Below are 23,352 nucleotides of genomic sequence, written 5' to 3' on the forward strand. Positions count from 1 at the left end.
TTGCCTTGGTCAAATTAAGTAGCGGAAACATGCATATACATGTATAAATGATATCACTACAGAGGGACTGCTATTTTTCTGTGCATATAGTGATGTGGGTACACATGTACTCTTCTTTTGCCATTCAGAAGGCGATACCGGTCAATGGGGCGCAGGGGTTAAAGTTGAGGGGGAAAATTGCGCCTTATAGTACCGAAAGTACAGTAGTATATGTTCAATTGCCAACTATTACTCAGTTGGATCTCAGGTGTTGAAACACTTTCTCAGTTTTATTTATTTGTTCTTTAATTTGTATACTCATTTATTTGTTTTCATGCTCTTTGGTTCAGTGCAATACTAGCAGTGGCAAGGGTATTAAAACTAAAATGATGGATAGAAGATAACTTCACATTATTTCTTGTTATGTGTAAAGATGTTTTTAGGGATTATACACCCAGACAACTGAAGTCCAGGAATGTAGTTCTTGTTTACATAATTTGTGCAATATATGAAGGGCATTCTGGAAGTTTACCATGGCAAAAAAATAAGTTTGCTATTGATAAATAAGAAAGGACATGTGCTGTGCTGGAGCTGCAAGGAATTGTTCAGTGGAGGACTTATTGTTATTTGTTTTACATGATAAGCATATTCAACAAGACAGTTGGCAGGTCTGACCAAGTGTTGTGAGCTTAAAAGCCCCTGTGCTAGTCAGTAAAGCAATATGTGAAAAGAGTTCCAGTGCATCCATTTTCCAGATGTTGTGAGCTTAAAAGCCCCTGTGCTTGTCAGTAAAGCAATATGTGAAAAGAGTTCCAGTGCATCCATTTTCCAGATGCAGTTGTAGGTGAGGAAGAGAAGAATGGTCTGAGTGACAGTGTACACGAACTTTCAGACTGACCTGTAACTGTTTGCCAGTGGACTAAGGTTGTTATGTGCACATATTCTGTTTATAATAAGATGTCATTTAAGTTTTCTACAGTAAAATGCATTGTCTAATGCCTGTTCTTTTTAAAATCTTTCATCTGTGTTTTCTCTTGATGTTGGAATGATTTTCTGTATTATAGACAAGCCCTACATCTTTAGAAATCGTTGTGTGTGTGATGGATTTAAATCCTGCAGGATGCAACGCATCAAACACAAATCTGACTCGCATCTTACTCACGCATGTTCATTCCCTCACATACAGAAATTGCAATCCAAAAACAGAAATAAACAACAATTAGTGTATTATTCAATAACTCACATGTATTTTAACACATTTATACACAATGTTTAACAATCAAAATAGTCAAGAAATGCACAATCAATAATTAAAGGTAGCCTAAACGAAGAAGACCGAGGACGCAACTCACAGTGTCCTTGAACGCATATGTGAACAGCTCAGATCATGGGTAATTTTAACACCTTCACATTTAAATGCTTATTTTATAGCCATCCATTGAATTGAGAAGAAAACAAAGCATACTAAACTGCTAAGCATGAATCAAACAATAAGAAAATAAAAAGAACCAACAGCATCGTTTTATATGTGTGGGTAGTAAACACGTTTTATTTCCAAAACACGGTGAAAATGGCGACAAATTTGTTGCACAGCGACAGGTCACTTTCTTCAACCAAGGCCAGTACTTTCATACATGACAAAGGAAAGCAAATATGGCCTGAATAATAAAGTTATAGTGTTCCTTTGCGTGTCTGAGTGATAAACTGTTTTAACCAACTATCTTCTGAAACGTAATTGCACTCAGCAGATTTGTCTTCCGCTCATAAGTTTCGTGTCACACGGTCTTTGCGACAAACAGATAGATCGCATTCTCGCAGAAAATCATTGACAACACAGACCCGTCATTTTTAGCATTGCATTTGGGAAGGGCTACTATTATAGTGTGTTTTAAGAAAGAAAAACATTATAGTATCGGCAGAATACGACCAAATGAGTTTCGTGTCACAGCGTTATGGGCGTGAGATTTTTTACACTTTTTGTTCTCACACTGTAGCAAAATCATTGACAACACAGACAAGTCAGTCTTACATGGGGAAGGGCTACTATTATAGTGTGTTTTAGGAAAGAAAAACATTATAGTATCGGCAGAACACGACCAAATGAGTTTGCGTTATGGGCGTGAGATTGTTTTTTTTCACACTGCAGATCATATCTCAAAAACTACTGAGTGGATCTTTATGAAATTTGATATGGATATTTTTGACTGGATTTTCTCATAGAATGTTTTTCCGTTTATTGATAGGACAATTTGATGACGTCATATTTTACCGTTTGCCAAAAGGTCGAGGCAGCACTTTCACAGTTACAGTTTTTCATCAATTTGATCGAATTTCTTATCACACAATCTCAGATCTAGGCCGGATTATGGGATTGCATTTCAGCTTGGTCACTTAAAGTTTTGTTTTTGAAATGTTTGTTCGAAATATGTCATTTTTTCAAATTTTTAAAAACTAATATTTGAAACAGAAAATGTATATTGGTGTATTCCCTATTGCGTCCTGTATCTAAAACTATAAAGTTTTGTTGTATTGTATTGATAATTATGCTTAAAAATGGAGAAAACCGATAAATAACCACTATCTTTGTTTATGGAAAAAGACACTTAAAAACAACTTCTTATATCTATTCCTTATCATTTTCTGATTCCAAATATATATAGTTTCATGGTGTTTGACGTTGAAAATATGCTCAAACTTAACAAACTCGGATCGTTGAATGGAAATTATACTTCCAAGCTCCAAAAGCACGTCATTTCAAGTGTGGAACACGCTCATGACGTCATACTGAAAGGTGATGAATTATGGCTTCACCTTGCGATGTTTCATTTCAAACATGGTAATTACATTTTTAAAGGGGTTTCTTTCTCAAATTTTTGTTTCCCCTCTGTCGGTCTCTCTATGTCTCCGTCTGTCTGACTGATTCAATTAAATGTGTAATTACTTAGTTTTGCAAAAGTCAAACTAAGTATGATATACCTAATTGATTCAGGTCTCTAAATTCTTAATTTGTGAGTTTCATTCAAAACAAAACAATTTAATTGGTGTTTTAAACTCAATAATGGGGCATGCTGTGATGAGTAGAAGAATGTGTGTTTACGAGCAGAAAAAAGCCCATCAAAGTCAATAATCGTGTTTTTCTTTTTCTATTTTCACCTTGTAGCTTCATACAGACACTAAGCAACAGTGTAGTCCCACTTCCAGTGCAATATATCTTGTACTTTAATTTTGACCATCTGTGTAACACTTTATTGACCCATGACCTGAGCTGTTCACATATAGTACAAACACATTGACGTCTCGACGATGATGTCCCAAAGTTCGCTGAACTTAATAAAGCACTACCACCGCTTGTCGATGGCGAATACACACAACTATCAACGCACAATTTAGGTCACTGAATTCACAGGCTGGCCTATAGGTGACCATGCAAGCACAAATAAACCTCACACATTATATACTACCCATCATTAAAAAAAAAACTAGGCTGATGCGTTTGAGGGCAGATCTTTGTGATGCATGAGGCCGTTTATTGTAAAACCAATTATATGACTGAAAAGGCCATTCATTCTCCTATCTTATGCGGAAAACAGATTGAGTTTGCATGAGGTAGTGTCTTATACAGTGGAACCTATAAATCAGACACCCCCAAAATCAAATTCGGAAAATAAAGGTTCCCGTATTAAAATCAACAACTAAAATAAACATGTTCTGCATGTCAGTAGAAAGGATAATCAAATCTGCACCCAAAACTGTCATGGCATGCTGAACGGTGTCGGTGTCATTCCTCTGAGAAGCACTAAAAGGCGGTTTTTGAGGCCGTTTTAGCGGGTAATGTCGCACACAAAAAACAGCACATTTCAGAAACTCCTTAACGCATCGCCTTCAAACTTTCGGTGATTTGTGCTAACACGTGTCGTAAAGGTTATACAGAATTTAAAGTCAATTAGGAGACATTAGGTCTGTTGTTATTTGACATACCAGAGAGAGATCTTAAATCGTCGGTAGGTTTTTGCTGACTCATCTGAAAAAAAATGTGTTGTCATCTTCAAGAATAACAGATGCACCACACACTCAAAATTCAAGTACATATTTTATGAGACATTGGTGGTGTATGAGGATTTTAACGCGAATGTAATCTTAAGAAGTGGACTGTTTCACAGTGCTTAGCGCAAATGTCAACCTACGCCTAGCATTAAGCTCACTGCTGACACGCTTTACTAAGCATGGCTCTTGAAAGAGCATTTTCCAAGAATTTTTGTGCGCGTTTAAAAGTGCGCTGTGGGAAGCCGTAGTTAAATATGTATTAAATTTAAATGTAATTTAAACTTTCATTCTTCTTAATGCCTGCTAATTTTCAAATGTTTCTATTCAGTCGGACATGGTAAGACATAAGACATAAGCCCCCCGCGGGTTAGGGGGAAGAATTTACCCGATGCTCCCCAGCATGTCGTAAGAGGCGACTAACGGATTCTGTTTCTCCTTTTACCCTTGTTAAGTGTTTCTTGTATAGAATATATAGTCAATGTTTGTAAAGATTTTAGTCAAGCAGTATGTAAGAAATGTTAAGTCCTTTGTACTGGAAACTTGCATTCTCCCAGTAAGGTCATATATTGTACTACGTTGCAAGCCCCTGGAGCAATTTTTTGATTTGTGCTTTTGTGAACAAGAAACAATTAACAAGTGGCTCTATCCCATCCCCCCCCCTTTCCCCGTCGCGATATAACCTTGAATGGTTGAAAACGACGTTAAACACCAAATAAAGAAAGAAAGAATTGGCCGCTGTCAGCGTGAGTTCGTCCCCACGTTCGGCGAGAGATTTATTTCTCAGAGTCAACTTTGTGTGCAGACTCTCCTCGGTGTCCGAACACCCCCGTGTGTACACGCAAGCACAAGACCAAGTGCGCACGAATAAGATCCTGTAATCCATGTCAGAGTTCGGTGGGTTATAGAAACACGAAAATACCCAGCATGCTTCCTCCGAAAGTGGCGTATGGCTGCCTAAATGGCGGGGTAAAAACGGTCATACACGTAAAAGCCGTGGGAGTTTCAGCCCATGAACGAACAAACAAACAAACACGTACAGGCTGCTTATAGAAAACGTTGCATTCATAAATGCTTTTCTAAATGTATTCATAAAGGTGTGAATACATGTCATGCAAATTTCAGGGTCTGATAATGTTTGTACACGAAACATCTCATGTAAAATTAAACAAGGCGTACGTGACACAAAAGCATGGCGCTGAAAATCCATCGCCTTACTGCTCATCGTCAGAAAACCATCTGAAAGGTGCACCCTTTCTACGTGGAGGATTTCCTGAACATGATTCAGGCTAGTATCGCTGGGAGCTGGTTGGCAATACATGCACAGCTTATGACCCGAACTGGTATCACTCACAGACATTTTTTTTTAAATAAAGCGTGTACAAAAGGGTAGTGTTCATAGACACATGTTCTTCTTACTGAGAGTGGAATGGGACGTCATAGTAAACCATCAGTAGTCCGACTACTACTACTAGCATTGTTCTCAATAGTGATGTCATAGTAAACCATCAGTGGCATCACAGCTATTGTCTACTAGCACTGAGTACAGAAGGGAAGTGTTCACAGACACCTGTTCCACAGTGGATCGTGACGTCATAGGTACGCGCCTGGCGACGAAAGGGAAGACGCGCGACAGGACGCGGCACGGCAGCATGCCGGCATCACGGAACTCCATGTCCTCCTCGTCCTCCAGCACAGCACGGCACTGCCGCACAGCTCCCGGGCCTAGCACCGAGCTAACGTCACACGGCACGGGCACCAGGCGCCCCTCGAAGGGTCGGTAGGCCAGCGGAAAGACCCGCTGTTTCTCCGCTGTGAAGATACGCTTGTCTCCCCAGGTGGGGGCCCACAGGTGCGTGTGGTTGTTGTGGTAGAAGTGAATGGCAAGGTAGATGTTGCGCGAGACACGCGGCGGGTCAGGGATGGAGTCTGGGAGGCGGAGTGACCAGCTGTAGGGGTTTGACCACACCAGCGTCATGTCTCCCGTCCCGCCAAGCACCTCTATCACCCTGGGCTGGTCCTCCACTCTCATCGCCACCTTCACGCTGACGTCACTCCAAGGAATCACGCCATGGTGACGCAGCGAGCCCACGAGCGAGGACTCGAGCAAGAAGAAGGTCAGGCCATGCGCCACGCAGGCGGCAGAGAAGAGGTGGAAGGCGTAGAGCAGTCGGGCCTTCTCTGCGGCAGTCAGCAGCGGCTGGAACGTGCGCAGGTCTCGCAGGGTGCCCACGTCAGCGAATGGCGGTCCCCCGGGGGTGATCAGGGACCCTGCAGACACAGCCAGCGCCAGCTGTACACGTAGGTAGTTGTCCGTTACCTGTCGCTCAAAGTCCTGCAATGACAGCGACCCGTCAGAGCGTAGCGTGGACAAGTCGCTTGGTCCCTCGTTGCTTTGCACGAGGACGCTACTCTGTAGTGCCAGGCCTTCTTGATACACTGCATGGGCAACTGGCATCGGGTTGTGCTGGATGCAGAGGTAGAGCCAGAGCGCAAAGGCCAGCAGGGGCAGCAGCACCAGCCACCGACACCCTACAGACCTCAGTCGTCGCACGGGCATCCCGCCTTGCAGCTGTGACACTGTCCTCGCTCTGCTGATGGTCATCGCAGCGTGAGGCTCTACTGTCTTTTCCGGGTCTGTCATGACCGCTGCCTGGACAACTTGCCTTTTATCACCTCTCTCCCTGTCTGACGTCATCATGCATGCCCACAAGGGGTCGAACGGCGCTGAAAATATAATCAAATGATCAATGTCAGAGGTAAGTGTGCATAAATAAGAGAGAGAGGGGGGGGGGGGGGGGGGGAGAGAACATTGTATTTAAAATTATTTTTGTAGGGTGACTGAACTGGAAACCTATGTTCATCTTTCATCTGGTCCTCGCCAGAGAGAGACAGAGACAGAGAGACAGAAATAGATTCAGATTGAAAACTTTCTCACAAAGGGATGAAGTTTTGGGGTAATGCTTTATTTTCCAACCCGTCTCTTATAGACATCAAAATAGAGAGATGATGTCCCCTTTCGATGTCGGAAGGGCGTTTGTGAGACGAGCTCCGTCTATTTCGGCTATTTTCTGCCAATTGGAGGCTTCTGCGACCCTGTGAGTTGTCCGAGAGCTTTGTCTCTAACTATTGTTTATTGTTTGCTAAAAAAAACATTACACAAAGATGTGCTAAAGTCTGTCAATTAGCTACTTTTCTGTCGAACCTTCGCATCTCTTCTCATTGCCAGATGTGAACACGACCATGGGTGTAAACAGTCCTGCACGTGAACTCGGTACGGTGACAATCTGTGTGTAACCAGCGTCCAATCTGTGTTAGTCAACCCCTAAAAAATGACGCAAAAAGTCCCGTTTTTGACCGCTCTTGCGATGGACACCTGCATCAGTAGGAATAGCATAGCACGCGAAATAAGCAAGGTAGCAAATCAAAACAAATCTGTTGAGGGTAGATAATTGGTTTGACTTTATTCTCGTATATCACGTGATCCCTGTAAAAGAAATATTTAATCCAAAAGGTGATCCTGAAGATTGAGTGAACGGCCTTAACTGGCATATAAAGTTTTAATGAAATGACACGGGGATTAATGCTTTAATTTGGGTTTGAAATTTGTTGCAATAAATTTTTGGCCAAGTTTATTTTGGTAAGTTCCGGTATTTTTGATTTTAACTTTGATTGTGGCATCGTAAGTGTTCCTTTTTCAGACCATAGAGGATGCCTGGTTCGAATGAAAGTATGTGAGATTGTACGAGGCAAAGTTCAATAATTTGATGTTGGAAGATATTGATTAAGTCAATGAAATGAATATTTTTATTGATGGATTTTGTAGCAAAGAATTGGATTGTCAACTGGATTGGGAAATGTTAAAAGTTAAAATAAGAGAGTTTACCATTAATCATAGTAAAAATAAACAGTGTCAAAGGAGAAATGAAGTTGCAAAATTGTGTAACAAACTGAATGAATTAGACGTTTATTTGAGCACAAATCCTCACTGCAATGATACCCAAGCAAAGCCTGAACACGTGAAAATGCAACTTAAAGTTGATGGAAATAAAAAGGGCACGAGCCGCTCAGGTTAGAGCTCGCACTACTAAATGGGTCGAGGAAGGGGAGAAAAACACAAAATATTTTTTGAGTTTGGAAAAAGCACGTGCAAATGCAAAGGTTATGGAATCGCGTAAAAGATGATGAAGGGATCAAAAACAAGTACACGGTGCAAAAAAAATATTTTATGAATTTATATAAAAAGAAAATAGATACAGAAGATAATGTTGGTAATGTTGATGGTTTTTTGCAAGGCTGCAGCGTTCCTTCTCTTTCTGACGAAGATAAGAACAGCTGCGAGGGTCCTTTAACTGCTAGTGAACTGTTACACGCACTAAAACAAATCATTACAATTGAATTTATTAAAGTATTTTGGTCCCGAGTGAGTATATTTAGATTACGTTCTTTTTCAGCAGCATTTGATAATGGTAGCTTGTCTGCGTCTCAAAGAAATGCTGTCATTGTGTTAATTCATAAAGGTAAAAACCTTCCTAGAGATGAATTAAATAATTGGCGTCCAATTTCATTAACCAACAGTTACTATAAATTACTGGCTAAGTGTTAGGCTCTGCGCATGAACAAAGTTGTACATAATGTGATTAATCCTGATCAGGTTGGATATATTAAAGGGAGGCAAGTATCATCTTTGTTAAGATTGATTGATGATGTTATAGATCGAATGAATGTGCAAGATAAACCAGGTCTTTTGGTTACCATTGACATGTTTCATACATTTGATTGTATTTCAAAAGATGTTATGATAAATGTGGGTTTTTTAAATTTGGTTTTGGCCCGGAGTTTGTAACTTGGGTCGAAGTTTTGATGAAAGATGCCAAGAGCTCTGTTAATTATGTAGGCTGCGTGAGTTGTGTGGCCTTGTCAACTGGACACTCGCACACCTGCACTGACCACATCTGCTCTACTTATTACAGGTATACGTCTTCTCCTCTCGACCTCGCCCTCTCTAACAGACAGATAAACATGTACACACACACACACACTAACACCGATTATAGCAAGGATACAATGAACACCACGAGCTTTTTGAACAATATTCATTCTTACACTGCTTTCAGAATTTCAGAATATTTTCGCCACGTCGTCAATTGCTGACTTTTAGTGACTAGCGCTCTTTAAGAGGACAAAGACGGAGAAAAAATAAAAAGTAACTGAGGATAGAAAAGACTTAAGCATAAAGGAAGTAGTCAAACGAAACAAAACGATCAAGAAGGAACTGAATATAACTGAGACCCTACTCTAACTTTGAAATAAAATAAGGAGTAGGGAGGAGTTAGAATGAGAGTTTGGAGAGCTCCCCTCTGAAAGATACCAGAGAGGGAGCCTCAGCAGCAGCTGCCGGGAGGGAATTCCACACGGGGATGGTACGCGGGAAGAAGCTGTATTTGAAATAGTTTGTACGGGCGGAAATTTGGCGAAGTTTAAGGTTGTGGTTGGATCGAGTTCTGCCAGTGCCAGGGGTGAGGTAGGGGTCTGGGGGGATATCTACTGTTGATGATTTTGTGGAGCATTGTGAGTTGGGTCTTGGTGCGCCTACTTTCTAGGGTTTCCCATCCGAGTGACTGCAACATGGAACTGACACTACTTTCATAACTATAATCGTGTGTCACATACCTTGCTGCCCTACGTTGAATCTGTTCTACCTTTTTAGTCATCTCTACGGTGTGCGGGTTCCAAACTGCACTACAATACTCTAAGTGTGGTCGTACGAGCGTGAAGTATGCGTTGGACTTGGTCTTCTTGTTGGTTGTGCGTAGGTTTCTTTTCCAGGAATCCGAGAACTGCTCTCGTTGTTGTCACGAAAACGTCCTCAAGCTATCCAAGCGCAGCCACGGTCTAATATCATCACCAGTACAAATGTACTGCAACTGCAGACAGGAGCGACAACGCTCATGTTGCATGTCAACCCTTGACGGTTGATCAGAGAGAGAGAGAGAGATGTACAGCGACTGTCCGTATTTCAATTTACTTCCTCTCAGTCAGTTCTCAACTGACGTTCTCGTCTTTCTTTTCGTCTTGGTTTTTCGTCTTTCTTTTCGTATTTCATGTCGTCCTTATTACTCTATGCATTGAAGAAGATGTAATTGTCGAAACCGGCCAGATCACAGGAGCTTGTTTCAAAGCGCCGATCGAAGTATCCGACTCCTTTGTCCTTGCTATAGTATTCAGTACTACAATAATTTACTGTAGTTATAAAATGCACCGTCGGAATAATTATGTAAGAATATTCACACAAAGCTCATAAAAATCTACCCCTTTTTTAAATGAAAAAGGTGGGCATTATAGAGCAGCGACAACCGGATAGTATAGAAAAGCTCAGTTCTGAGGAAATCACGATGCAATAGCGACGATCTTGATAGCCTAACACGCACAAACCACCATTCCTGGTTGTTTTTCGCTTCTTACGTGAGCTTGCTGAATGGCCATATATGTTTAAAGCAGTATAACATTTGAAACGGATTAGTCTTAGTTCACATAAATAACTGACAAGAAAGGAATACAGTGTTCCATGTTAGCTCAAGTCAAGGCGCTCAAGACTCCGTGCTGCCCAGCAAGTCAGTCAAAATGATTAGATCCGCGGGTATTACAACACACACACACATACACACACGCGTGCGCGCGCACGCACACACACACACACACACACACCCCAGGCAGCAGAGAAATATGCCTAGCATATGACAAACATATGACATGGCATGTGGAAATCATATCATGGGTGGGAGCCCAAAATTGTTCCAAGACTGAACTTTTTTTAAGGTCGGGGTCCAGGGGCCGCCAAGGCCCTGGCGGGGTCCAGGGGCAGCGCCATGGTGGGGGGTCCAGGGGGGCGAAGGCCCCCGGCCGAAAACGAATTTTATGAATTTAAAAGGGTTTCTCTGGCCTCTCCTGAGTTTAATTCTGATAAATAAGAACCTTGTTGGAGATACAAAAAGTAACAAAAACTAAAAATTTTAGGGACCTGGCAAGCATTAGAAACAACAAAAAGTGCACTATCAGTCCATTTGGCATAACACAGTATGAGATGACTATCAATGAGGGCGCAAAAAAAAAAAAAAAAAAAAAAAAAAAATTGTCAAAATTTCTCTGAGACGGAAATCCGTCTGAGACGGAGGAACTCCCACCCATGTCATATAGTAAAGCCATATGTCAGTCATAGATAAATTGCAAATGGTTTTGGAATGGCTACCATATGGTTTTTAGGTGTAAATGACATGTCAAAAACACTAGTTTGCCACATCACAAGTGACATTGTCATATGGAAACCTCATTTATACCACATTACAAGTGACACTGACATATGAAAATCATTTGTTTGCCATATCACAAATGACATTGGCATATGTAAATTACATGGTTGCCATGAAACAAATGATATTGTTTGCTATATGTCATATGTTTACTGTATGAATGACATGTCTTCGTCATATGTTTGACCGATACTTCGAACCTCACAGACACACACTCAATCACATTTTCACAACAAAAGACAAAACAACAGTCTGAAGATCATACTTTATATTCAATATCATAATAATAAGCCAACTTGTATCTTTTCTCCATAAGGAATCAATGAAACAAAGTCACAGCAGGAATAATACTCCCAAGTCAGCCAAACACACACACAAAGTATAGTTTAAAAAACTAAAACAAAAAAAGTACCCGCAACTCTCCTCCAAAAAGGCTCTGTAGTGAACCCATGACTCGCATCACTTCAGGGTTGGACCTTGAGTGTGTGTGGTGAATAACCATCGCAGCACTGGGAATATAATCTCTGCAGTATGATTTAAAGACAAGTTCTGGATTGAGAAGAATTAATCTGCTTTAAATTTTGGTTTCAGGATCATATGTTATCTTAAGATAATCAGTCCTACACTCTGAATGTGGGTCAAGGTTTGTCACTCTTCAGCTTTCTGGATGATGCACAGGGGTGGTGTCTTGGACAGAACTTCTCCCCCATCGTCAGAGTTTAGCACCACCGACTGTGCCGAAACAGATATCCCTGATCACGAAGATGTGTGAGCTTGATCGGCTGACATCTTGCAAGACTTTGTTACATGAGGCATGGTACCTGGAAAAAAAAGAGAAAAAATAGAACCTGATAGAATGAAGTGTAGCCAGAGGAAAATGTTTACCATTTGACAGTGTAAAATTGTATGACTGGAGGACACTACATTCTTTAACAGAGATTTTTCGCAGACTTTTTTTTATCGCCGCTTACTGATTGGTTAGCTATAGCCAAACTAACGCCAAACTGCTCTTATCGCATTACTGATTTGGAGGTAGCTCCGATAGCCCCGATAGCTGCACTGGCCTTCAAGGTCTGACAAGAATCGTCACTTAAAACAAGTTTGAGCGTTTGCGCTGTTCACAAGGGCAGCAATTTTGATCTGATTTGGCGCCGACTAAAATTGTTTTAAAGTAGGGGGAAAGTTGGTACAAAGTCTGCCATGTGAATTTGAGAGAATTTGACAGTTAAGGTTCATAGAGACTGGTCCATTGTTTTCTCAAATTACTGGGCATAACTCTCACACACACACACAAAGAAAAAAAGGTGAAAAGGGTAGGAACGAGCTTACAGCCACTCAAAAACTGCACTGCAAGGAGTTGAAATAAATTGATGAATAATCACACCGACACAAAACTATATCCCTGCCTAGATTTTCAGATCATCTGAAAACATTTAAGTGCTGTTCACATGACAGACGAACAAACAACTTTCCCCCAACTCGAAGTCGTTTGAAAATACCTCCTGGTTTGTCGGCAAAAAGTCAGCCAATTAAGGTAAGACTTAGCAGCGACTCCAAAAACTGCTGGACTTGGCCGTGGAATAACAAAGATATTCCGCAGACTTTTCTTATCGCCGCTTACTGATTGGTTAGCTATATCAAAACTATAGCCAAACTGCTCTTACTGCATTAGGAGGTAGCTCTGATAGCTGCACTGGTATTCAAAGTCGGACAAGAATCGTGGCTTAAAACAAGTTTGAGCGTTTTTGCTGTTCACAAGGGAAGCAATTTTGATTTGATTTGGCGCTGACTAAAATTGTTTCAAAGTAGGGGGAAAGTTGGTACAAAGTCTGCCATGTAAACAAAACTTAAGTCACAACCTGACTCACCAAAGAAAAGAAAAATGAGGTTGGCCGGTGAGAGAGAGAAATGTTGAAGTTGAACAGTTATTGATTTATAAGGCAAAGTGATGAATGGTTACTTACCTCAACTCAAAAAGCAAGGTCTTGTTTGTAGTTCAGAGTATGTTTGACCTGACCGAAGCTGTTCATTAATGCCACTCTGAAAAAATATCACAGAAATAATTAATGCTTGATGAAGACATATATGCAATTGCAAAAAACTCTTACCAAAAAAACCCATTCAGGTTACAGAACTAAAAATAAATCCTCTGAATAATAAAACTGAGAAAATTGAGCCTATTACCATGAGTATGGCTGGGGGACACTACATTCTTTTACATTTGATATTTTTTAAATTAATAAAATCTTCGAGAGAATTTGACAGTTAAGGTTCATAGAGACTGGTCCATTATGTTTTCTCAAATTACGGGGCATAACTCTCACACACACACAAAGAAAAAAGGTGAAAAGGGTAGGAACGAGCTTACAGCCACTCAAAAACTGCACTGAAAGGAGTTGAAATAAATTGATGAATAATCACACCGACACAAAACTATATCCCTGCCTAGATTTTCAGATCATCTGAAAACATTTAAGCGCTGTTCACATGACAGACGAGCAAACAACTTTCCCCCGACTCGAAGTCGTTTGAAAATACCTCCTGGTTTGTCGGCAAAAAGTCAGCCATGGGAACGGCTCCAGCAATTTAGAAAAGGTAAGATTAAGCAGCGACTCCAAAAACTGCTGAACTTGGCTGTGGAATAACAAAGATATTCCGCAGACTTTTCTTATCGCCGCTTACTGATTGGTTAGCTATATCAAAACTATCGCCAAACTGCTCTTACTGCATTAGGAGGTAGCTCCGATAGCTGCACTGGCCTTCAAAGTCGGACAAGAATCGTGGCTTAAAACAAGTTTGAGCGTTTTTGCTGTTCACAAGGGAAGCAATTTTGATTTGATTTGGCGCTGACTAAAATTGTTTCAAAGTAGGGGGAAAGTTGCCATGTGAACAAAACTTAAGTCACAACCTGACTCACCAAAGAGAAAATTAAAAATTGATTGATGCATTTGTTTACCTAAAACACTACAACATTTTAAAAAAAATCTGCTTTTGTTACTTACAAAAGGTTCTAAAAAAAATAGCCAAATTCACAAAACAAAAAGACCCTGACACTTTGTCACTACCAATAACGCATTTGTTGCTATCTAGCCATACCTGTTAATCTTCACCTGGCTGCAGGAGCGAAACCACAGTCTGCGTTAGCGGCATCTGTGGCGGTGTTGTCTGTTGAGGGCTGAGGTCACTGTCCATCTCAGCTTTCTTCAAACAAGCACTCTCCTCTGTCAATGTCATGGCTTTCTGAAAAATAAATCCTTGAAATTAATTAGGAACACATTGAATCACAAGCCTCACTCACTGTCACAACAAAAACAAAATTGGAACATATATTAGCATAGATCTCGATTTCACTAAATACTTTCTCTCTGATGTATTTCATTGTTTTATGCTTCTCCAAATATTTGAAATTAAATGTTGCCAAAGCACACACTAACACAGCCCGCTCTAGTTTGATGCATGCCTGGGGAACAGACACGGAATATTCCACATTCCAAATAAAATGATTTAAAACAAAAACAGGTATGAAGAGCCCATAAGGGAAATCTAGTAGTAGTAAGACATGTAGTACAACTACAACTTACATACAACCAACCGCAAAATGCACTCTTTTTTGTGAACAATGTGCTGGAAATGCTGAACTTTACAAAAAGAATCATATTCTTTCATAAATACTCATTTGCTGAGGATTCGGTATGATACTTTGACCTGACAAGCTCGCTGTGGCTGTCCTGTTCGACACGCCAGACGATTCATGCTTTTCTTTGTGTTTTTCTAGCCCTTAGACTTTCTCTGTGGAATTGGGATTTTTTTGTGCACACTGTGCTGGAAATGCTCAACTTCCTTTTAAAATCATGTTCTTACACAAATACTAATTCTAAAGATTACAGGGGATGATCAAAAAAGCATTATGTACGTAATTGCACTGGCTGACCGACTATTAGGGTTTGAAGATTTCTCAGACCGGCTGGCCTACATTGGGATAGTAATTGATAATATGCTGAGGATATGGTATGATACTTTGACTTGACAAGCCCGCTGTGGCTATCTTCTTCGACACGCCAGCATTGGGTTTGTCTCCTCAAAGTACTGAGTGGCAATTATGATTGACACAGAGGATGCATCCTTGCCTTCTAGTTTTCCTAGCCCTGAGACTTTCCCTACAAACTTAGGATATTTTTTGTGCACCATGTGCATGAAATACTGAACTTTCTTTTAATACCATATTCTTTCATATATACTGATTCTCAAGATGACAATAGATGATCAAAAAGGCATTCTGAATGTAATTGCACCAACTGACCGCCTAGCAGTTCAACATCCTCTGAGAACTAGAGATCTTTTGTGTGCATAAGTGCGCTGGTTATGCCTAACTCTCTGTTAAAATCATATTTTAATACAAATAGTGATTCTGAAGATTACAGTAGATGAGTAAAGAGGCATTCTGCATGCACCCACACTAACAAATATAGGGATTGCCTGGCTATTGTTTTGTATTTTATGAGTGCGTTTTCACAAAACTGGCTTAAAAAAAAAACTTCTCTTCAGAGACGGATGTCTTACTCTGTAATAGCAACTACTGGTTTGAAATTGGAGGCAAAGTTCTGAATAATTCATAGACAAACTGTATAACAAATTACACTCTAGGCAGCCGTAGCTTACTGCATGTTCCTACAAATGCTCCTGATTAGCGTTCCCTTGAAGACCAGGCAGCTGTGGCATCTGCCTATCCCGTTGCGATGTCAGCCATAAGGCCAGGGCCGCGTCCAGCTCCTGTTCTGTGGCATTGGCGAATGTACGTCTGACTGCAGCTGCAAACAGAAAGATAAAGAAACATAACCAACCAAATCAGAGGAATGAAGCCGGCTGCCCAATTATGGACGATCCACAACATGGGAGGTCCCTAGTTTCTGAAATTTCTGATCACATGCGCATAGGACTGGAGGTTTTCAAAATGTCCCGTCCACAGCCGTCAACTTTCACAAAAAGCTGGATATGCTGTCATCAAAGACAGGTTAGGCCAAACAAAAATATACATTGGTGTAGGGTAATGTGACCAAAAAGGATAAGTGTCGGTAGGTCGGCTTTTTTTTTTATATAATTTAAAAAAAAAGAATATTTAGTTGAGTTTTAAAAGGAGGCTACTTTCCATAAGTTGGAATCACACGGGCGATTCCATCGTGAGATTTATTCCCCCAATCCGATCGGGGGCCGATCACAGATCAAATCGTAGGCCATTGACCCGTCACACGATGAACGATTGACGAAAGATAACTCAACGCGACCGGGGCAGAAGTGACGTATCACAGTGAATATTGCAAACGCGCTGCACGTGAGCAGACGCTAATGTTCGAACATCGCACTACCTTTCCGAAAAATACCTTTCAGCATTATGCCATTGCGAGAAATTAAGTTCACAGACAGTTGCAAGAGTAAGAAACTGTTCTTCCAAAAAGTTTTGAATTGAAGTGAAAGAAAGGGGAAAAATGAAGATTTTGGGTGTGGTTTTTTTGCCAAATTTTTCTAAGTCCAAAAAAGGTGAGAAATATTCATAACAAATTCAGTTTTGGGTCTTTTTCAAATCTGTTTGATGCATGTTTTCTGTGACCATTGTGGCTATGCACTGACACACAAAAAAGTGGAGAAAGGGGAGAAATGAAGATTTTTTCTTACTACACAAGTCAGGGATTAGGGTTACATGTTTACATGTACATTGTCAAGAGGTCAAAACAAATTTTAAAAGCTGTTGGACACTGCACTAGTGTTGCTCTAATCAAGGCGAGTCTGGAACAATAGGTCCACCCCACCAAAAAGTCAACATGGAATTAGTTATGATTTTTTTAGCCTTCTTGCTTGGGTACGGCCAAGTCAAAAAGGTAAGAGGGGTTACAAATAGTCATAACAAGTTCAGTTTGGGGTCTTTTTCAAATCTGTTTGATGCATCTTGTCTGTGACCATTGTGGCTATGCACACAAAGTCAAAGAAGTGCAGAAAGGTGACAAATGAAGATTTTTCCTTCTTACAAGACAATGTGTGATTTGGCACATTTTGCCTCAGTCTTTATCAAGAGCCTGTCTAACCCACTTTGAAGCTGTTGGAGACTGCAGTAGTGTTTCTTACATCAAGGCGGGTGCACAATGGTGCATTTCTACCCCCCCCCCCCCCCCTGATGTTCACTTTAATATCAATCAATCAATAGATATTCAGTCACAGTTTAACTAACTCATTCACCCTCATCACTCACTGGGAAGCCGCTTCGCTTCGCAACAACAACACTGAAAACTATATAATATAATTTAGAAACAATAAAGGTAAGACTTAGCAGCGACTACAAAAGCTGCTGGACTTGGCCGTGGAATAAAAAAGATATAATTCCGCAGACTTTTCTTATCGCCGCTTACTGATTGGTTAGCTGTAGAGTCAAACTATAGCCAGACTGCTTTTGTCGCATTAGGAGGTAGCTCCAATAGCTGCACTGGCCTACAAAGTCTGACAAGAATCGTTGCTAAAAACAAGTTTGACAGTTTGCGCTGTGTACATCACAAGGGTAGCACTTTTGATTTGATTTGGCGCTGACTAAAATTGATTCAAAGTATGGGGAAAGTTGGTACAAAGTCTGCCATGTCAACAAAAGTCACAACTTGACTCACCAAAGAGAAAATAAAAAATTGAGGTTGGGAGAGAGAAATCTTGAAGTTGAACGGTTACTGATTTATGAGGCAGAGCGATATGAATGATTACTTACCTCGGCTCAATACGCAAGGTCTTGTTTGTAGTTCAGAGTATGTTTGACCTGACTGAAGCTGTTCATTACCGCCACCTTGAAAAAATATCACAGAAATAGTTAACATTTGATGAAGATGCAATTTACATTTGAGGGATGACATTTTTTTTAAATGAAGACAGAAAAAAGTCTTTAAAAAGTCCACACTTGTTCATCGATGAAAAACACACATGCCTGGGTAATTTGAAAATAAAAAAATAAAGCAATCATCAACATACCACCCTGTTTTTCCTCTTTACTGAAAACAATGCATTTGTTTCCCTAAACCAGTAAAAAAAATTTTTTTTAAAAATAAAAAAAAGTGACACTGACACATCTGCTTTCATTACTTTAAAAAGGTTCTACAAAAGAATAAAAGACAAAATAAGCCAAATTCATAAAACAAAAAGACCCTGACAAATGTGTCGCTGTCAACGATGCATTTGTTGCTATCGAGATATACCTGTACATCTTCACCTGGCCGCAGTAGCGAAACCACAGTCTGCGTTAGCGGCATCTGTGGCGATGTTGTCTGTTGAGGGCTGAGGTCACTGTCCATCTCAGCTTTCTTCAAGTTCAATCATGGCTTTCTGAAAAATAAAGCCTTGAAATTAATTAGGAACACAATGATTCATCATTTACAAGCCTCAAAGTCACACTAACAACAATAACAAAATTGGAATGTATAATATAATTTAGAAACAATAAAGGTAAGACTTAGCAGCGACTACAAAAGCTGCTGGACTTGGCCGTGGAATAAAAAAGATATAATTCCGCAGACTTTTCTTATCGCCGCTTACTGATTGGTTAGCTATAGAGTCAAACTATAGCCAGACTGCTTTTGTCGCATTAGGAGGTAGCTCCAATAGCTGCACTGGCCTACAAAGTCTGACAAGAATCGTTGCTTAAAACAAGTTTGACAGTTTGCGCTGTTTAGCAGTTTACATCACAAGGGTAGCACTTTTGATTTGATTTGGCGCTGACTAAAATTGTTTCAAAGTAGGGGGAAAGTTGGTACAAAGTCTGCCATGCAAAACAAAAGTCACAACCTGACTCACCAAAGAGAAAACAAAAAATTGAGGTTGGGAGAGAGAGAAATCTTGAAGTTGAACGGTTATTGATTTATGAGGCAGAGCGATATGAATGGTTACTTACCTCGGCTCAATACGCAAGGTCCTGTTTGTAGTTCAGAGTATGTTTGAACTGACCGAAGCTGTTCAGTACCGCCACCTTGAAAAAATATCACAGAAATAGTTAACACTTGATGAAGATGCAATTTACATTTGATGGATGACATTTTTTTAAATGAAGACAGAAAAAAATCTTTAAAAAGTCCACACTTGTTCATATCATCAATGAAAACAAAATTGGAATGTATCAGTAGATTAGAATAAGTATTAGAAACCAGAAGTTTACCAAGAGACAGGAAGCTGATAAATGTTAAAACAGAATGTAAAAACTACCATGTAATTCGCAGGTTACATACATTTGTTTACTTCAACAAAAAATCGGGTTGATTGAATCTAATTCGCAGGTTACATACATTTGTTTACTTCAACAAAAAATCGGGTTGATTGAATTTTGTCATCGTGTGTAATGTAGATCAGCTCGCGAATAAAATATATTATTCAATCACTATCAATATCATGAATATGAAAAGCAGAGTCTCGTCTACTTGTGAACAATGTTTTAAACTGATTGGATTATATTTGAAGCGAACGGGTAAGACATCAGACATGTGTTGTAATTTAGCAACCTCCCCGATTTTTGTTATGTGACCAGCGAATACCGGACTCGGAGCATTTTCACACTTTTACTGTTTTAGTTTTACAACTTCTATTCTAAAAAACAAACCACAACATCAATCAACATCATGTTTTTGGAAAAGTTAGTTGACTCAAACCTCGTTCAGAAAAAAACAAACTTGGATGAATAGAACAGTGTTCTTCTACGCAAAAAATAAAATAAAATCGAGACTGTGATCGACTGTGAGTCCATCAGTCATCAAATTCGAAATGAAATTGTTCCATCAGTTAATTCACTTAGTACTTCGTGAGACAATCAATCTTTATTTTAGAATGAAAGACAAGGATTACCTTACATCCAATAAGCAACTCAAAATACAAGGCAGGAAGATAAAAGGGTGAAAAACGTCAAAACATGTGGCATAATAATCTAGCGCCAACCGGAAGTCAAGTGAGTTAATTAATTAACAAGGGAAATAACTGAAAGATATTGCTCTTTGCAGTTGTTATTGTCTCCCTTAAAACAAACGGCTCACTGAAATGAGTGTAAATGCTCAATTGACCAAAAAACAAAACTTCAGCAATTTTTTTCTACAAACAAATTTTTTTTTATTTAAGGTTGGCAGTCTTTTTGATTTTGGATTTATTTTATCAAAAAGAAAAAAACAAAAAGCTGAGAACAAATTTTATGATAAAAATTTAATAAAAATCCAATACATAAAATAAAAATATTTGATTAAAAATAAAATGTATTCTTTGAACCCAAACTGAAAATAACTTTAAAAATAACCGAATAAAGGTTTTAATGCAATTAAAATTCTAAATAAAAAAAATGTCACCAAGAAGAATAACTAATTTTTATGTCAACATGTCAAAATTAAATACAGGTAAAAAAAAGATTAACAAAAGTGTTTTTATAAAGAAGAAACATAAATGCACGGTATTAAATTAGGAAAACAAAGATTGCAATCACCTTTTCAAATAAGCGTGGTGAAATTGTTTCGACTGCGACAATCTGCGTAAAAGTTGACGAAATGTAAGGCGCGATTAGCGAAGGTGTCACGCATTCCAGCATGAAAAAAAAACAAAACGCATGCAGGATCATGGTGGCTGGGGACGCTTGCCTTATAAAATATAGTCAAACTCAGACAGCAAACTTCGGCTGGTTGCAAAAAGTATCACATAGATTTTTTTTGCAAAATAACAAATGACACAAACAAATTGCAAAAAAAAAAACAAAAAAAAAAATTTTTTTTTTTTTACACACACTCAAAACCTTATTTGGAGGGTTTAGACGCACTCAACAACAAAAATGGCATACAATACTTTGTCTTTAATTCAGATTTTTCAATTGTCATTTTTGTAATTAATATATAATAATTCGCAAAATAAATACCATAATTTTTATTGTTCACAAACAAAAGCTTTAAAATGATTCAGCTTGAAAAAGTAGAGTAGCTGACCGCGCCAGCAAGAATCCAGCTGGCTATGATATGCCGCTGGTCATGGTCAGATCATGTGAGAAATGACAAATTGTAACCATGTGGTATCCATACGATTTCTGACATATGTACAATATGTGGCAACTGGCATCTGTCCCGCAGATGATTTCCATATCTTTTGCTACCTGGGACACACTCAGCGAAATAACCCTCGCGGTCTCTCATACCAAAAACAAAACAAAATGTTTACGTACGTGTAAGGCTAGACGCGTCAACAAGGAAGAAAACTTCCACACGCACGAAGAAGTAGTTAACATGCAGTAAAATGGAATGTTGACATTCAGCAGAGCACAACACGACACGGTCAAGCGTGCGACACTTGCCATGCACAGGCATTCTTGAGGCTTGAAATTCTCACCCACTCACCCCAACAACAACAAGACTTACTTACGGTCAACGTTCAGCTGGTCAGCACAGTGCCTCTGAGTCTCAGTCGGCAGAGAATGGTTCTCTGAACAGAAAGACACAACACAGACCTCCCCAACAGTGATGGCATCGTGTGCCTGTGCCTGTGCGCGTGCTTCAGGTGTGAAGCAGTGCTGACCACGAGGACATTAGTATGACGGCTTACTAGTGCTAGAACTACATAATTGTTATTATCACGTGAAAATTACAATTATGTGGTGAAATTACTAATTTTCACGAGAAAATTGTAATTATGTCGTTAGAATTACTAATTGTCACGTATATATTACCAATTTCTACGTGAAAATTACTGATTTTCAGTTTTGCTCGCTTCTTGGCGTGCTGCCCAGCAAGTCAGTCAAAATGATGGCTAGAGCCACAACTGAAAATTAATAATTTTCACATGAAAATTAGTAATTAACACGTGAACTGACAGTGGTAATTATTCATTTTCACGTGATAATGGTCCCCAGGTTTTGGCACTAGTAAGCCGTTATGACGCCAGAACTACATAATTGTAATTATGTGGTGAAAATTATAATTATGTGGTGAAAGTTACAAATTTCCACGAGAACATTACAATCATGTCATGTAAATTACTAATTTTCAGTTTTGTCTCGCTTCCTGCTAGAGGTACCGACTCGCATACACACACACACACACACACACACACACACCCATGCATGCACACTCGTTCACAGTCTCTGCAATACACTCTTACATACTCTCAAAGCCTGTTTCCCATACGAAATCGGATGTACAAGACCAGAGCTTTTTCTGTTTTCTATACGATCACTCGATAACAGCTTACCTGTGGGAATTGTGCAGATAATCAGCTGGTGCTGTAACTGCTGTGCGAGGGGTTGACACAATAACACACTGCTGCCACAGCACTGCTGGTGCAGTCTACTGTACTGCTTTTTAAATATAACTACATGTTCTTATTTAACACTAACAGCAAGTCTTGTCCGAAGTCACAGGTCTTAGAAGACAGCCGCAGTGGGCGTATTCGAGTCAAAGCATCAAACCATATCGTCCATATCCATCGTACATATATTACAAATACCCGCCCATACATTGGCCAACTGGTCTAAGAGTTAAACTATAAGTCAAGTCAAGTCAAGAGGTCGGCGACAGACCGAAGATTATGATTACGACTCGGTAACCACCACTCGCTGCATCCTGATTGGGTCGTAAAGTCCTGAAGCAGCGCTTGTCAGCTTTTACACTCCACTCGGCGTCCTCGATCACACCGACACACCCACGGGCCGACTGTTGCAAGAGTAGACGGTGAGCGAGTTTTGGCGTCAACTAAGGTGACTCGAGTCGAACCGGAGGTCGCAAAAACTCGGTCCGGTACGACTGGAGTGACGTCACCGGTTAACCAACTTTCAACCTTGCTTCCTGCGTAGGGTCTCTCCAGTTCCAAGATGGCTGCCAAGGCGAGGTGAGAAACTTCTGCAAATATTTTTTGACAAAGTTACGGATTGTGAGAAGACATTTGTTGTAAATCACTTAGCCTTTCAAAAATTAAGGATACTGTACTGGGTTGGATACTGTCTTGGTTTTAATGCATTTTATTTTAGCAGTGATGTTTATTTTGGGAAGAA

General features: G+C 39.8%; 1 protein-coding gene across 3 annotated transcripts; it reads right to left on the reverse strand.

Moving 5' to 3' along the window:
- Window positions 1–1,188: 1,188 nt before the first annotated feature.
- LOC138966239 (uncharacterized) lies at window positions 1,189–23,029 on the reverse strand. Of its 3 annotated transcripts, none has more exons than XM_070338381.1 (2): window positions 22,554–23,029; window positions 1,189–6,747 (listed from the first exon to the last, which is right to left on the reverse strand). In XM_070338381.1, exon 2 carries the CDS (start codon window positions 6,719–6,721, stop codon window positions 5,516–5,518), a length of 1,206 nt encoding a protein of 401 aa, XP_070194482.1. In that variant the 5' UTR covers window positions 6,722–6,747; window positions 22,554–23,029; the 3' UTR covers window positions 1,189–5,515. The 3 variants fall into 3 exon arrangements, with proteins under 3 accessions (XP_070194482.1, XP_070194481.1, XP_070194480.1); XM_070338380.1 differs by lacking the exon at window positions 22,554–23,029 and adding an exon at window positions 21,729–21,912; XM_070338379.1 differs by lacking the exon at window positions 22,554–23,029 and adding an exon at window positions 21,532–21,710.
- Between the last annotated feature and the right edge of the window lie 323 nt (window positions 23,030–23,352).

Source organism: Littorina saxatilis, linkage group LG5 (assembly GCF_037325665.1).
Source record: "Littorina saxatilis isolate snail1 linkage group LG5, US_GU_Lsax_2.0, whole genome shotgun sequence".
In the NCBI taxonomy this organism is placed as follows: Eukaryota; Metazoa; Mollusca; class Gastropoda; order Littorinimorpha; family Littorinidae; genus Littorina; species Littorina saxatilis.